Source organism: Akebia trifoliata, chromosome 3 (genome assembly GCF_017979445.1).
Source record: "Akebia trifoliata isolate Shusen 1 chromosome 3, ASM1797944v1, whole genome shotgun sequence".
Lineage (NCBI taxonomy): Eukaryota > Viridiplantae > Streptophyta > Magnoliopsida > Ranunculales > Lardizabalaceae > Akebia > Akebia trifoliata.
This window is the reverse complement of record NC_141377.1, coordinates 56,415,715-56,431,064: the sequence shown is the minus strand read 5'-3', so window position 1 is coordinate 56,431,064 and position 15,350 is coordinate 56,415,715. Positions and strand designations below refer to the sequence as shown.

Genomic DNA, 15,350 nt, shown 5'->3' with positions numbered 1-15,350 from the left:
CTGAAGTAGTCAAAGACTAAAAAAACAAGTTGATGGTTGAAAAGTCGAAAAAATTACTCATCCTCACCCAAAGCATTACAATCAAGAAACATTATCTTTACTTATTTTTTAACAATATATCATTGAGTGGGCATTTGTAGGCATCAAAATTTAAAGGAATCCTACAAGTTTATAAATTATTGAAAAGTCACTAAAAGTTGGTCCTACACATCTAAATTGAGGCTCATTGATTTGGGAACAAGCCTCTTACAATTTGGAATTGGGTTTCCATAGATAAAGCTCGTGATTCAAGTGAACAACATTAAATATGAGGCCTTCACTCAAATAAACGAGTTTCACCCACCAAAAAAATTCAGAGTCCTCAAAATTGTATTGGATGAACTTAACCTTTAAACTAATTAATGAAAATTCATTAAGTCGAGGGCGTAGTTGGAAAGATAAATTGATTAATGGCCCTTAGATCACTTTCTCGTAGAAGACATAAGATATTTCTTTAGTGAAGAAGAAGCTTTGAAGCCATCATCAGAGATTAAGTAAAGTTCTTAAAAAAAAACACTTGGACTTCGATTAAAAATAATATCTAATCTAAAAGTCGTTATTTAAAATTCAAGAAATCATGCTCATCCAATAAAATATGAAACTCGAATAGAAGAATTTTACACAAAAATCCCGCAGAAGATCAAACATCAAGCCAATATATATAAATCAAGAATCATATTTTTAATCGATCAAGCACAGAATCTAGAGAGAAGAAAATCTATACACACCATCATCCTTTTGTATTTTAATGTTAATCAAAAGAAAATTCTTTGTGAATGAGTCTATCAAGATCTGTACATACTCTTTCATTAAATCAATCAAAAATTATTAGTTATTTTATTAATCATATCTCAAGGTAGATTGTGAAATTTTGTTGTGGACAATCCGATTCTGCCACTTGGGTTTACCCTGCAACCCGGTCCCTGAATTTCATGGTCAGAGTAACGTTCAAAAGACAAAACTACCATTTTCTAAATTGTGAAATTCCAAGTTCATATCCTATCCCCTGATCCATCTGTTCTGTTCTCGTCTCATCCGGCCATCGCCCCAACAGTCAATACTTGCCTCCATCGACTCCATTGAAGATTGGTCAGTCTCTCTCTTTCTCTCCATCAGAGAACCCAAAACAACACAGCATTTCTATTCTTCTGTTCCTTATCTCAAAACCCTAACTCTCTTACCAGTTGAGAAAAATCCTTTTTTTTTTTTCAATCCCTAAATTTCAATTCTCCCTGGTTGCTTACGATTTAATTTTATTTAAAGATTTCTCCCAAATCACATGTTTTAATTTTTTTTTTAGTAGGTTTCATGTATTTGGTATTGACATCTTCGATACTGATTTGTATTTCTGATGGAAGAGTAGTGCAGATCTATTTAGTATAATAAGTTCAAAAAGTTATGATTTTTATTCCATGTAACAAGCTTTTAGGGTGTTATTAGTTGGGATATCTAGAGATCAAGATCAGAGACATTAGGTTTATAAGACAATTTCAGGATTTAGTGAAGATGGGGTTTTAAATTGTTGAATTGCTCGCTCAATGCGAGATCATTGAACTTGCTTCTATGATACTTAGAATGTAGATGCAGTGTTCTCGTCTACATTCAACTCTAAATCATCTTAACATGATGACTGTCCTACTTGTATAAAAAGAGAGAATTGTTAATTACACTTTGAATGAGATTCCATATTGAAGTAACGTCTCAAAGAAGCTATAAAGAAAACTGAGATCTTATTTTGTAAGATTTTGTATTGAAGTCTGAGAAACAACTGAGGGTGTAAGATTTTCTCGTTTCTTTTTATTTGGATTGGCTTTTCGGAGCACTTCTAGCTATCTTCCCCTTCATTGCCGCCGTCACTTCCATTGGCTGTACAGCCTTCGCCCTCATCGGTAAGAGGTTACCCTTTTTTAAGGGTAAATAGTAGTTCTCCAGATATCCAATTCGTTTCTGATGATCCGTTGAATGGCGTTAAAAGTCCAACATTAACATCCAAATTTGGTTTTTAAATCTGAATTTGAACTTTCTGAATCCTGCTTGAACGTTATAAGCAGATCTGTTTGATCTTTTTTTTTTTTTTTTGGGTTAAATTTATTTGCTCAATTTTGGTGAGGGATGTCTCGTTTTGATTTTTTGAAGTTCTGTTCTTCTCTTGTTATTCATCCGAATTTGTTAATTTTTTTTTCTCTATTAAAACTCATGTATCTACTTCAGAATTACCTTCTTCTGCGTTTCTTTCAAAATGAGACGAGAAAATCGAAAAGATGGAATCTTGATATGTTATTCTAAAATGGGTTGTTGGAATTCTGTGTTGTATCCACTTCGGGTATTTGAAGTGGACTGCTATTTTCTAGTTTTTTTTACCTATTGAAAATAAATGAAGAGGAATGGTTTAAATTGGATGTATTGTGCTTTTTTAATTTTTCATAAAAGTTTCAGTTGAACTTGATTGGATTGTCTATCATATATTATCCAAGGTTTGAAGTTGATCAGATAAGACACCTTTTTGAATTTAAAAAAATGTATGATATGTATTTTGGGAGGGGTTTTTGATCTGTAGTTCAGAAAGGATGATTGATCTTTTCAGTATTTTGGAAAGGATGGTTGATCTTTAAATAAAAAAGAATATGATCTATTGAGATTTCTTATGAGTATAAAAACAAGATACATGATCTGTTTTTTTGAAAGGATGTTTGATTTGCACTTTTTTAATTCAGTGATCTGTATCTTTTCTTGTATAGAAGGGCATTCTGGTATTTTCATTTTTTTAAATTATTTTTAAGAATTCAAGATGCTTCACAATCTAGCTCTTTCTTGGAGCCCAAAGCTCTCTGCTAAATTGGGAGGCATTTAGAAACAAAACCATATGTTAAGGACTATTAAGTAATATTCCCTATATTGCATTAATGGTTGATTGTATTGTTTGTTTTAACTTAAAACCATGCTTTTTCAGAAGAAAATCTGAACTCAAGTCAGAAAATCGCCTCTCAGATTGGTCAAATGGATGAACAACAACAAACGATCCTCCTTGAATCAGTCTCACGTTTTCCACCTCCTCAAGGTCTGTAAAATTTTCATCTCTCTCTCTCTCTCTCTCATTTCATTTTTTTTTTCCCATTTTGCCATAACTTACTTTTAATTCTAGGGGTGAAGCTTTCGTATGGGACTGCTGGATTCAGGGCAGATGCTTCAATATTATCTTCAACAGTTTTCAGAGTTGGAATTTTGGCAGCTTTGAGATCTCTGAAAACTCAATCCGTTGTTGGATTGATGATCACAGCTTCACACAATCGAATTTCTGATAATGGGGTCAAAATTTCTGACCCCAGTGGTAGCATGTTGACCCAGGAATGGGAGCCCTTTGCTGACACTCTTGCGAATGTTGTCGATACCAAAGATCTTGTTCAGGTTTTTTTTTTTTTTTTCTTGTTTAATTCTCAGTTCATTGATCTTTGTTGTTTCAGTCGTTTTTCATTTTAGTTTTCCTGTTGTTTATTTTCATTGATCAAATTCGTGTTTTCTGTTGTGTTTCATTGGTTACTAGATGCCATAGATATATTAGACATACCCATTTCTGTATTTAATTAGATTATGCGTTGTTTTTGGTTGATCTGTGAAATTGATGGAAAAATTTCATAGTTGACTTATGCAACTAAATTCAAAACTTGACTATATGGACATTTAATTGATAACACATACTGCTGGCTATAGGCACTAATCTTGTTTGGTCTTTGCAACAGATTCAGGAATATCTTTTTTTTCTTTCATTTCTAATGTCATGGAAAAATGACAAATAAATTGTTCTTGCTTCCGGTTTCTTAAACAGTTGATAATCGAGTTTGCAAAGAAGGAAAACATCCCATTTGGAGGTGAGCCGTCTGCAAAGATCTTGTTGGGAAGAGACACAAGGCCTAGTGGAGCATCCCTTCTTGAAGCTGCAAAACAAGTATGCACTTTCTTATCCATCATCATTGTATTTTAGTTTAGTTTTTTTTTTTTGAATACAATTTACTTATCCTCTGTCGATGTACAGGGAATCAATTCCATAGTTGGTGCAGTTTCCATTGACATGGGGATTCTCACAACCCCACAACTCCATTGGATGGTTCGTCAAAGAAATAAGGGTAAAAAGGCATTGAATCCGATTACTTCGAGCAACTCTCAAATTCCTTTAGGTTAGTTTGAAAGAGTCATGCTGAAAATATGAGTGTTTCATGAACTTTTCTTAATAAAACCCTCATTGGATTCTTAACATGTTTCACTTATTTATATAGGTGCATAATGGATTTGATTCCCAAGGAAATCACCACATATGAGATGGATCAAAATTTGATAGTAGATGGAGCTAATGGTGTCGGTGGAGAAAAGCTTGAAGAGTTGAAGAAATGGTTGAAGGGTCTGGTGATTGAGGTCCGTAATTCAGGCAAAGAAGGAGAAGGTGTTCTGAATGAAGGAGTTGGTGCTGATTTTGTACAGAAGGAGAAAGTTTTTCCATGTGGGTTTGGTCTGAATGATGTTGGAATAAGGTTAGCTATCTTTTTACCATTCTATCTATATCAACATTATGGATTTGAGTGGCTGAGTCAAATCCATCGAGTTAAACCACCCATGGTATTGCTACAAACTATGTAACAATGAAACTCCATGATTTGAAATTTTGAGTCAGATATTAATCATTCATTTATTTTTTTTGAGTCCGATATACTTGTGTTGTGGTCACATGTTGAAATCTGACAAGTTTTAGTCAGATACCCCTGTTGTGGTCACGTGTTGATCAAATCAGATTCTCTCATTCAAGCAAATCATAATTTGTCAATTTATTTTTGCTGTTTTTGTTTATTGTTTATATAATTTCATGTACATCAGTTTCTGTTGTGTACCTACATGAACTAATCTTTTTTAAAAGTACGTATTCCATAATATATGGAATAGTAGTATGAATGTGTCACTGTATCAGTACTTCTGGTTTGTTGTTTTTGCTACTTACATTTGTCTTTGATGCCAACACATGTCTGTCTTACATTGGCCCTAAATAGTAGTAGAAACCCCCCCCCCCCCCTTTTTAAAACTTGTCCAATTTCTTTGAACACTAGACAGGTTTATCATAAAAAAATTAAGTCTGGCTTGGCTAATTGACTGAACACTTGGTTGAGTCGATAATTAGCTCTCCAACCGTTAGGTATCTTTTTCTGGATCAAAACAGAGTTGAATGTGCCAATTCTCAAATCAATTTGCGAAGTTTTTGAATACTATGATGAACATTTGACGTTGAGAATGAGGATCCTAGTCCATGGGTGCTAACTTGATGGTGTATCTAGTGTTTCAGGTGTGCAAGTTTGGATGGGGATGCCGATCGGCTTGTGTACTTTCGTGTGCAATCAAATTGTAGTGACAAGATTGATCTCATTGACGGAGACAAGATATTATCTCTGTTTGCTCTATTTATCAAGGAACAATTGAATATTCTTAACAAGAAGGAAAACGAAGAAACAAGAAATGATTACTCAGTAAGGTTAGGTGTTGTACAGACGGCCTATGCGAATGGGGCATCCACAGATTTCCTTAAAAAGCTCGGCCTCGAAGTCGTGTTTACTTCTACAGGAGTGAAATACCTGCATGAGAAAGCTGCCGAATATGATATTGGGATCTATTTTGAAGCTAATGGGCATGGAACCATATTGTTTGCAGAAAATTTCATATGTTGGCTGGAGGCGAGAAATAATGAACTTGCTTCTGTAACTAAAGGTTTACTTATGATATAGTTTCCAACTATCTTACTAGTGTTTTACTGTCAGGTTTAGACATTAATGAATTTTTGTTTTTTTTTTAAATCTTGATTTTTTTAATGTTCAGAACAACAAAAGGCTGCTTTGAGATTGTTAGCAGTCAGTAAGTTGATCAATCAGGCTGTGGGAGATGCACTCAGTGGGTTGCTTTTGGTGGAGGTCATCTTGCAACATATGGGATGGTCAATCCAGAGATGGAATGAACTTTATCAGGATCTCCCAAGTAGGCAACTCAAGGTCAGTCCCTTTGTTGATTACATGTTATGGATTGTTTGCTATGTACGTATGTACCTACATTGCTCACACATGCATGCACGTATGCGCAGCCGCCCACACAAGTTCCCAAAACAGCAAGTTTGACATTTTTGCCGGCATCTGAGATAGTTTCAATCTAGAACCTCGTGAATTTTGACTTCTTAATTTCTATCAAGGACTCTTTTTCTGCAACATTTGTCAAAATGGGACCACAACAAACTTCCCAGAATGAATATCATAGCAGAAATCGGATATGATGACTCTTTTTAGTCATAGAAAAAACTCTTCACCTGAACTTGTTATTGGTTTCTTTTACTTTCTTGATCATCATTGATTGTACAACTGTTTCCAATATCAGAAGAGAACCATATACCAAACAAAAGAGCCGAAGAATATCAAAATCTTCATAACGTAGCTGATCAATCCACGTACACACACACACGCATGTATATTCAAATTTTAGGGTGTTAGATGAATCAAAATAAAACTTCTGTTGTCATAGTATTGGTTGATATTTGTGCGTATTATCTGGAAAATATGCATATATCCCATACCATGATTCAGTGGAATGGGGACATTAGATCTTATTTTTTGGTGGGTAATTAATTGAGTATTGTATTAATGAGATTAACCCCACCAAAGGGAAATACAACCTAAAGGTCAACACGGTCCAAAGTGACAACACATCTAAAAAATGAAAAAAAAAACTATAAAGGAACCACATATGATGCTTTCCCACCCAAATGCAAAATCATGAAAATAAGAGCTCCTGTTTTCTAAAAATAATTAAGTTTTTTTTTTTTTTTGGACAAGTATAAATTTATTCAAGAAGAAGAAAAAGAGAATATACAAAGTTGGTCGAGATGACCAACAGGGAGAAACAACACCACTAACCCTCACACAATGAGTCCCATCTAAAGACAAAGTCCTCAAAAAATACACCTTTGAATTCAGGACAAAGCTTACACAAAAAAAAGGCAACCCAAGAACGTCCAACAAAATATCATGCCTTGAAGCTATCACATACTTGAACAATCTCGCTTCCCGGGTCTCTCCTATACTCTCTCCCACTTTGGAGAACTGATCAATGATCTTCAAGATTAACTTTGTCTCTTCCCCCTTCCTAGTAATTTTTTTGTTTAAAAAAAGCATTTCTTCTTTACAAATGCCCCAAAATACAATATATGGAAGAATGGACTGTATAACCTGCCCTCTAGAGGTAGAGGGTCTCAATCTCATACAGGCTAGAAAGCCCACCGTGGTTCTAGGCATGACACAACGCATACTGGAGAGAGAAGAATGTACGGCACACCTCCATCATGAGAAGCAAGTGGTACAATATGCATGCTGTTATTAATTTGACTTTGGAGGCCTTTAGAGGTCTTCATAGAGGAATGTTTTTGCGTCATGATATGTTGGAAAAAGTTTGTAGTTCTACCATTCCATTGCAAGGGTTTGGACCCTTTCATCTAATAGTCTTTTCTCTTCCAGCTCTTTTTTCAAAGCTTTATCTAAGGCAATGCTTTGTCTTTCTCACACAAGTGTGAGACATATGGGTTGGTCAGCATCCCTTTACTCGTTTTGCGAGGTAGCTAGGAAGATTTGGTGGCGTTTCTTTAAAGTCAACTCTGCATGCTATCTTGTGGGGCATTTGTGAGTAAAGAAATAATATAATTTTGATGAAAATTTTCTCAAGCTCCATTGATATTAATTGAAAAGGACACTAAATTTTTCATCACTCATTTGCCTGTAATTTGAGAGTTGGGTGAAACTAGGAGGAAAAGTGAAGGAGGGAAAGTTTAAAAATAAATCTATTTTGGTGTTTTTAAGTTAAAGTTTTGGAAAGAGTGCTTGAAGCATAAGATTGAGGGGGTTCAATTTTGAACTGGTCAGTAAGGGACCGACTTCTTTAAACCTGAACTTCAAAATAGATGGCCTGATTCACATTATCCAATTAAAGTAGGTTTATTTTCCGACTACTTTTAATTCTATACTCAAAACAACCTAGTAAAATAGAGTGGAGAACGAAGTTTCACCTCCTTTTCCCCCTTTTTTTTTTTTCGTTTCAGGTAAAAGTTGGAGACAGAAATGCTGTTATTACAACAAATGCAGAAACTGTGGTGGTGAAGCCCCCTGGTCTTCAGGACTCAATCAATTCTGAAACTGGTAACCACAAATTTAATTTATGCCCACTTTTCTTAAACCAACTGTCCAGGTTTAGTTTACTTCTAATATGTGGGATATTCTAAGATGTTGATGGTCATCATCTGGTCTGTCCAAAGTTTTTTGGGACTGCTATTTTTACGAATATTTTCCTCTGCTTGTAGACACGTTTTAATTTTTGGCACTTTTTATTTTTGTATGCAGCAAAGTATCCTCAGGGCCGATCTTTTATACGGCCATCAGGTACAGAGGATGTAATACGTGTATATGCTGAGGCATCCACACAAGAAGCAGCAGATAGCCTAGCCAAGTCAGTGGCGCAACATGTGGATTGCTTCCTTGGGTCTGGCAGCTCCTAATTATCAAGACTCGGGATCCAATACGGTGTCTTGTTTCTATAAAATAGGTTAGATGTCTACGTGGCATGCATTAGTTGGTGTTTAAGACATACTGGGCTCCTAATCAAGCCGTTCACGCAGCCCAATGTGTTTATTTCCTAATCAAATTGTGCCTCGTAGACATCAGTCATATCTATAGAAATGGGACACCTTATAGGATATGGCCTCAATTATCAATCCCTTTTGGAACTATAATTTATTTTTTTCGAAAAAAAATATCAGTAATTTCAATAGGGAAGGAGTGTGTTAGCTTGGTATAGTTAAGACTTACTGGTAATTGATAATTCCTGATTTTCCTACTTTAATATTATCTTTTGTCCTGATTTCTTTCACATTGAATTCCAATTTTTTTTTTTCCTGCGTTTGTACTGGCATGAGCTGATTGTGGGGTCAAGTGCTTAGGGGCATGCGTGGTGGACTTCTAACCAAATCATGGAGTCGCAGTCAATGAATCTGATCCAACCTAAGATCCAATCTGATAATTTGTGGGCTGGATTGAGGTTTTGGGATCCAATAAGGACCCAATCTCAAACCATTGATGATTTATCATGCTCGTTTTTGTGAGTAATTGAGATACCCCCATCCGGTTTTTTTTCTTTTCAAAACTGAAGACATGCCCCCTTTGCATTCTAATATAAGCTAACCTCTAGCCAAAATCTGTCTTCTTCAAGCTATTCGACATATGCGAGAAATTATTTTTAATTATTCAATCTCATCTTCAATCTATCGTTTTCAGTCCCCTCCCCTCTCCTAGAAAATCATTTATTTTTCTATCTGAAACTTGATTATCCAATCTTGTTCTTGAGATTAGTACAATCTTGAGGTTGAAGATGGAGGTAAAAAACATTTTACCCGCTTAGTTAAATATGATCAGTTTTGAGAAGAAAATCAAGGGGATTAGGCCAAATGTTGAAGATGTGGACTTGGGGGGCATGACATCAGTTTGAAAACAGGGTAGGCCAAATATTCGCCAAAACTGTGAAGGGGTTGATGAAAATGGCTTTGCACCAAAGCAGATTTTTTAGTTTGTGGGGATCATTTAGTGATTTGCTCATTGCTCATTTTGAGTGTGTTTGATTGCTGGAAATTTTCACGCAAGATTTAATTTCCCAAGAAAAGCTATTTTGTCCATGTTTGATTTGTCATTCATAAATTCATTTTGTGGAAATTCATGATTTTTACATGATTGGTGATAATCATTTTCTTACTTAACCCTGAAAAATGATGGATTTCCCCAGAAAGAATTGACCACTATGAAGATAGAAATTCAGAATCTAAAAGTTTTAGAAAATCCTGTTTTTCTATGCCTCTTAGTTTCTGGTTTCTCTGCTCCTAAAGTCATCCCTTGGTGCATGGGACAGAAGGCCATGAATCCCATCCTAAGCATTTGATTGTGCCCATGAACCACAATTCAGAAATTTTGCATGATATAGGTATTGAATCTGGAAAAAATATAGTTGACGTTTTGACAATACAGAATCATAGAGCATGAAGTGCACATTGTTGATCATGTATGTGCCCATGATGTGCAAGTAAGGTGCAGTGGAAGATAATGTCTCGAGCCTTATGAGGATCAATGAACCAGGCAGACTGGGTTTAAAACTTCATCTCGAAGAGCGTATTCAATCTGACATCCCATGTTCATCTATTGAAAAATAACAACAATACCGATAATCAGAAGTTCAATAACAAGGTTAGAATTACAATTACAACCGCCAAAAATGAGAACAATGGCATAATAGACTTTCATTGGCATCAATACCACCTAAAATACGGAAGCTCTGTTACTCATTGTTTGAATTTTGAATTTAATAAAATAAAATCTCAAAAAAAAAAAAAGGAGGTACAAGGTGAATTATGTAAATTTATTTCACATTTCAATTCTAAAGCAGGTTCTCTTAGAGATCTGACAAGGGTTCTGTTTTTTCAATCTGAAGCAATTTTGAAGGAATATCATGGATTAAAAAAGTGAAAGACAACAGCTCCAGATAACTTTTATTGAGATGCTTAGTCATGTTCAATGATGGATATGAAAGGAATCAAATTCAAGATGAACTGGAATCCTAAGACAGATAACAAAGAAAAACTAATTGGAGCACTGAACGCATTATTGCAATAACAAATTATGATAAATGTTCCATCATGAACCACCCTTGAAGAGATCCCTACAATACCAGAGCTCCAAGGGTTATGTTAGAATCAATTTGATAGGTAAACTGATAAATAAAAGATGCATCTCAGTGCCTCAAAACAAAATTAAAATAAGCTTGTTGGTGCCAGCTCGCTAAGTTGGTTAAAGTCTCTCGAGTGTTGACACCGTGACCTGGGTTCAAAACCCGCCTTGACCTACTAATTATTAACCACTCACTCACTTGCTTCATAAAGAAGATAAAAATGAGTTACGACAACCTAGTTATTTTCTGCTCACCAATAATAAAAAAAATGCTTACTTTCCTAATCTTTTCTTATTATTCACCAAATGGTCAAGCAACATTTTGATAAAACAAAACTCCTCATTATTGACTCCACAGTTGTACAGCAGTTGTCTTACCATAACAAAACATAATTAATCCCCATCCTCTACACCTCACTAGTCATTACAAACAGGAATCCCACTTAAGCATTTAATCCTCAAAAAAGAAGAAAACCTTGAATTCCTTGTACAACTTGCACCAATAAAACAACAATCCCAAAATACTGATAATGACTTCATGAGCCTCTTTTCCTTTACCTGAAGGCCCGCCTGTCCATTTCCTTCCAAATTCCCTTAACAAATTGCAAGGAAAGAAACTCCACAAGGTTCTCGTCCACAATCTGAAGGATGTGCACACCATTTTTGAAAAAACTTAGGAAAACTGATTTAGGAAAGATCCACTCAATGCACATAAGAAGACTGAAGTTTGACCAAATGACTCTAGTAATTTTTTTTGATAACCAACCAAATGGCTCTAGTATAACCGTACTGAAGAAGAACATGATCAATCGATTTTCCCGTTGAGATTAGATGATTTATATACCTTGTTTAAACAGTGATCCAATTTTATTTATTTTTTAAATACCACCCAAGATGGAACTCTCGACTCCTATATGATGAAGGCGGGAAAAGTGGGCCTATGTGACGATGACAAACTCAAAGTGTGTCATCAATACCTGAGAAATTGAAGAAAATATGGGCCAGTGAAAATGGTACTGTCCTTATAAATTACATTTTTATGTCAATTTTAGTTCACAACAATGTAAATCAGAGATGATTGCTTTAGACACAATCAAAATAGAGGTAATTTGAGGGCCTCTAACCAACAGTAGCCGAAAGGGCAAAACAAGTTGTGGTTGGAAACAAGACTGAAAAAACAAGTTACTAGGAATTTCACTGTGTCAATGTGGTTGAACCAATTTTCGTGATTTAACCACAACAGAGCTACAATAGGTGAAGCCAAATCAAAAGAAGGCTGAGCTAATCATGCCCCAGTGATAATAGTGAGTGAGGAAAGCACCATCATAAATACTGAAGAACAATGAAAAACATCAATAAAGATATATATATATATATATATATATATATATATATATATATATATATATATATATATATATATATATATATATGATTGATCCAAGGTCTGTCCTCAGTGTCAGCTTTGTTTCGTTATTATTATTTTTTGATAGGTAGCTTTGACTAGTTATTATTATAAAGTAGCTATATTTGATCAGTTCTAAATATTATTATAAAGTAGCTATATAAGTTCAACCGACTGTATTGTCATGGATTTCTACATTTGATAATATTTTGGTGAAGATTCAAATTTCAGTTTTATATGAGTTGAGATATTTTTATGTGTTTTAATTCTTAATCCGAATCTGAAATGTGATTTCGGTTTGAAATAATAAAATTTGATTTCAGACCCTTGATTTAACTGTTTCAGTTTCTTTTGTTTTGGTAATTGTAGTTTAAAATTATGAGTATAAAAGTATAGATATTCTAGGATAATGACATATACTTTATGCTTAAATATTTAGTATTTAACAGCTTTTTCAACCTATTAAGATGAGATCGATTACTTACTGGGCTTCCAAGCTCACCCACCCCCACACCCCTACCGTTACTATTGCAGAGTGATTGCAATAAGCACACTGTATGTCATGGATATTGGATCAATCAGTTAGCACAAGGTAGCATGAAATTGGCTTTATAGCCAGGTTTCTGATTGTGTAAGGTAGGTGAGTTAAAAGAGTGGATTTGTCAAATTATTTAGTAAGTAGTAGTGGAGTATGTATGATGGGATATGAACGATTGGATGTATGAATGGATGAATTGGATATATGATTTGAATTATGCAACTCTTCTTCCATCAGGTAAAATTTTTCACAAGTTCAATTTTTAAAGGAAGTGCTGCTGAAATTTCAGGTTCTGGCATTTCAAAATATTGACTAATTTCAGCAACCCTTACAAAGATGTCAAATTTCAAATTTTGGTGTTTCATTTCAATTTCAATCAGTAAATTGATGTTGAAACCAAAATTTAACTAAAAAAAACCCCGCTCAGTACATGGCCTTCCAAGCTTATAGTAGGTCCCCATTCCCCATGAACGATTCCTATCTAAATATTGTCAAGAATGGTGAACAACCCAACCCTCAGAATGTACTACAGCCCCAGTGGCCAAGAGCAAAAATCAAGATGCCAAACCATCCCATCAATGTGAACTCTTGGGATATCATGCTTACTTTGTGTTCTACTTCTACTGACTGTAAATATTGCATATTTGCTTCCATCCACAAACCCATTTCCTCCCTTCGAGTTCCATTATCAATAAACTTCTAGTTCTTATTGTTCACATAAAAATAATTCCTTTTATGTCCTATTGCTTTTGAAGAACAAACATTTTGTTATCTCAAGACCGAGATCTTAAGATCTTCATGCCTCAATTGATTTCATATATTGCGTAACACAATAATCCCCGACCAGAACAACAAATCCAGTGATTGAACACAGAAAAACAAAATATCTAGGGTTCATTGTAGACAAGCTATCATAGTTCCATCATAAGGAGTCTAAAAAATTCTTCAACATTAGCACAAATGTAGAATCAAATTAAGTAAAGAAAAAAAATTACATTTCTGCGCACAGTCGCATTTATTTGTAGTCATCGATCAAGAAATTATAGTGGATCTATTTGTTATCATTAACTAAGGGTAGGTGTAGATTCACCCATAATCATTCACTCTATAACTAACTTAAAAAACAACAAATTTTATGTTCTTACCTCATGAATGCCTCTGAAGAAAATTGTAATAAAACCCAAACCCTAGATACTACTCAGCAGAAGATTTCGAGCTTCGAAAATCCCTCTTTAATTCAGCAACTCTTTTCATACAACACGCCTTCGATTTACCCGGAACTGCAACTGCAATCTTCTCCCACCTCATCGGAGCATCCTTCGGAAAGGCCTTCAATGCGTTAAGGAGAGCGATATCTTCTCCAGAGCTCCAATTCAAACTCTCATCACCAATAATCTCTTTCTTGATCTCATTATTACCAGCCAATTCATCCTCGACTCGCTTGTCCACCGTTTTTCGCTGCTTCAAAAACTGCGAAAACGAATCGCCTCCACCCGGTTTCCTTTCTGACAATGATTTTGCCGTCTTGATCACACTCTCCAATCCATGCCGCCCTCGAAAAGCTTCTGCAATCAAATCCCATCGACTCGGCTCTCCGACAGGATGCTTTGATATTTGCTTCTTGAGCAAATCAAAATCCTCATCAGTCCACTCCTTCTCTTCCAAATTCGCCAATCCGTTTCCGTTACAGTTCGAATTCAATGTTTTTTTCTCGGATTTCTCCGAATTTTGAACTGTTCCAACCATCATATTCATCACCCCTGAATTTGAATCCAATGGTGGATGATCTTCAGATCTTCGAGTTTTCTGTCTTCGATTGGTTGTTCGTTTCTTTGGTTCATCGATCTGGATTGTTTGATCGAGATCTATTGGTTGTAAGAGCTCGCCATGGCCGACACGAATGTCACCTCCAGTGATGGAGATTGGAGCAAATGGGCCTACGAGGAGAGAGATTGAGATCCATTGAAGGAAAAATTTTAGGGTTTCGGATTGGAAGAAGAAGATGGAGAGGAAAGCGAGGAGAGAAGAGATAGAGATGCAGATGAAGGCAAGGGGTTTGTTGATTTTTGGGGATTCGGGTTCAGAGATTGGAGATGAAGAAACCCTGGATTGGAAGAGAAATCTTGGCCTGCTTTCTTCTTCCAAGAATTCCATTTCTCTGCGTTGTCCAAGGAAATGCAGAGAGAAGGAAAGCCACCACACGGTCTTGCTCTCGCCTAATAAACCATGGTTTTCAAACTCGTTTTGTCTTGACCCAGCCATGTTAACTGAGTTGACTCGAATGAGTCATCTCGTAATATTGTTTTAAATAAACTAAAACATTAATTATTTTTAGGTTGATGAAATGGATTCATAGACATTGTAAGAACGTGCTTGAAGACTTTTGCCACTAGTGTTATAGGCCCCCCCCCCCCCCCCAACTTTCAATGGCACCCCAAAATTTTATTTTTAACTTGACTTTACTTGCTTGTAAGGGCACCCCTCTTTACCTTTTCTTCTCCCTCCTTCAATCATTGTCGTTTGAATTAAACTAGCTTGATTAACTTAGTAAAATTATCTAAGGGTCTTGTTCTCACATTGTGGTATAAAATAAAAT

At 35.4% G+C, this 15,350-nt stretch overlaps 2 protein-coding genes across 3 annotated transcripts; one reads left to right on the top strand and one right to left on the bottom strand.

Annotated features, from left to right (window-relative positions):
- The first annotated feature begins 934 nt into the window (after positions 1–934).
- Positions 935–8,970, top strand: DRT101 (phosphoglucosamine mutase-like protein). Its single transcript, XM_086437114.1, is given in 11 exon segments — positions 935–1,128; positions 2,990–3,097; positions 3,182–3,444; positions 3,863–3,982; positions 4,070–4,169; positions 4,172–4,211; positions 4,311–4,562; positions 5,363–5,781; positions 5,890–6,059; positions 8,147–8,243; positions 8,445–8,970. Coding segments are annotated over 10 exon segments (1,677 nt in total). The 5' UTR covers positions 935–1,128; positions 2,990–3,036; the 3' UTR covers positions 8,600–8,970.
- A 1,078-nt stretch (positions 8,971–10,048) lies between these two features.
- On the bottom strand, positions 10,049–14,960 carry MAMYB (Duplicated homeodomain-like superfamily protein). Of its 2 annotated transcripts, none has more exons than XM_086437115.1 (2): positions 13,900–14,960; positions 10,049–10,283 (listed from the first exon to the last, which is right to left on the bottom strand). In XM_086437115.1, exon 1 carries the CDS (start codon positions 14,906–14,908, stop codon positions 13,949–13,951), a length of 960 nt encoding a protein of 319 aa, XP_086293241.1. In that variant the 5' UTR covers positions 14,909–14,960; the 3' UTR covers positions 10,049–10,283; positions 13,900–13,948. The 2 variants fall into 2 exon arrangements, with proteins under 2 accessions (XP_086293241.1, XP_086293242.1); XM_086437116.1 differs by lacking the exon at positions 10,049–10,283 and adding an exon at positions 11,132–11,452.
- Positions 14,961–15,350: the final 390 nt, after the last annotated feature.

Bases quoted from the DNA above. Each gene is read 5' to 3' on its own strand.
- MAMYB (XM_086437115.1), bottom strand. From the start codon at position 14,908: ATGGAATTCTTGGAAGAAGAAAGCAGGCCAAGATTTCTCTTCCAATCC.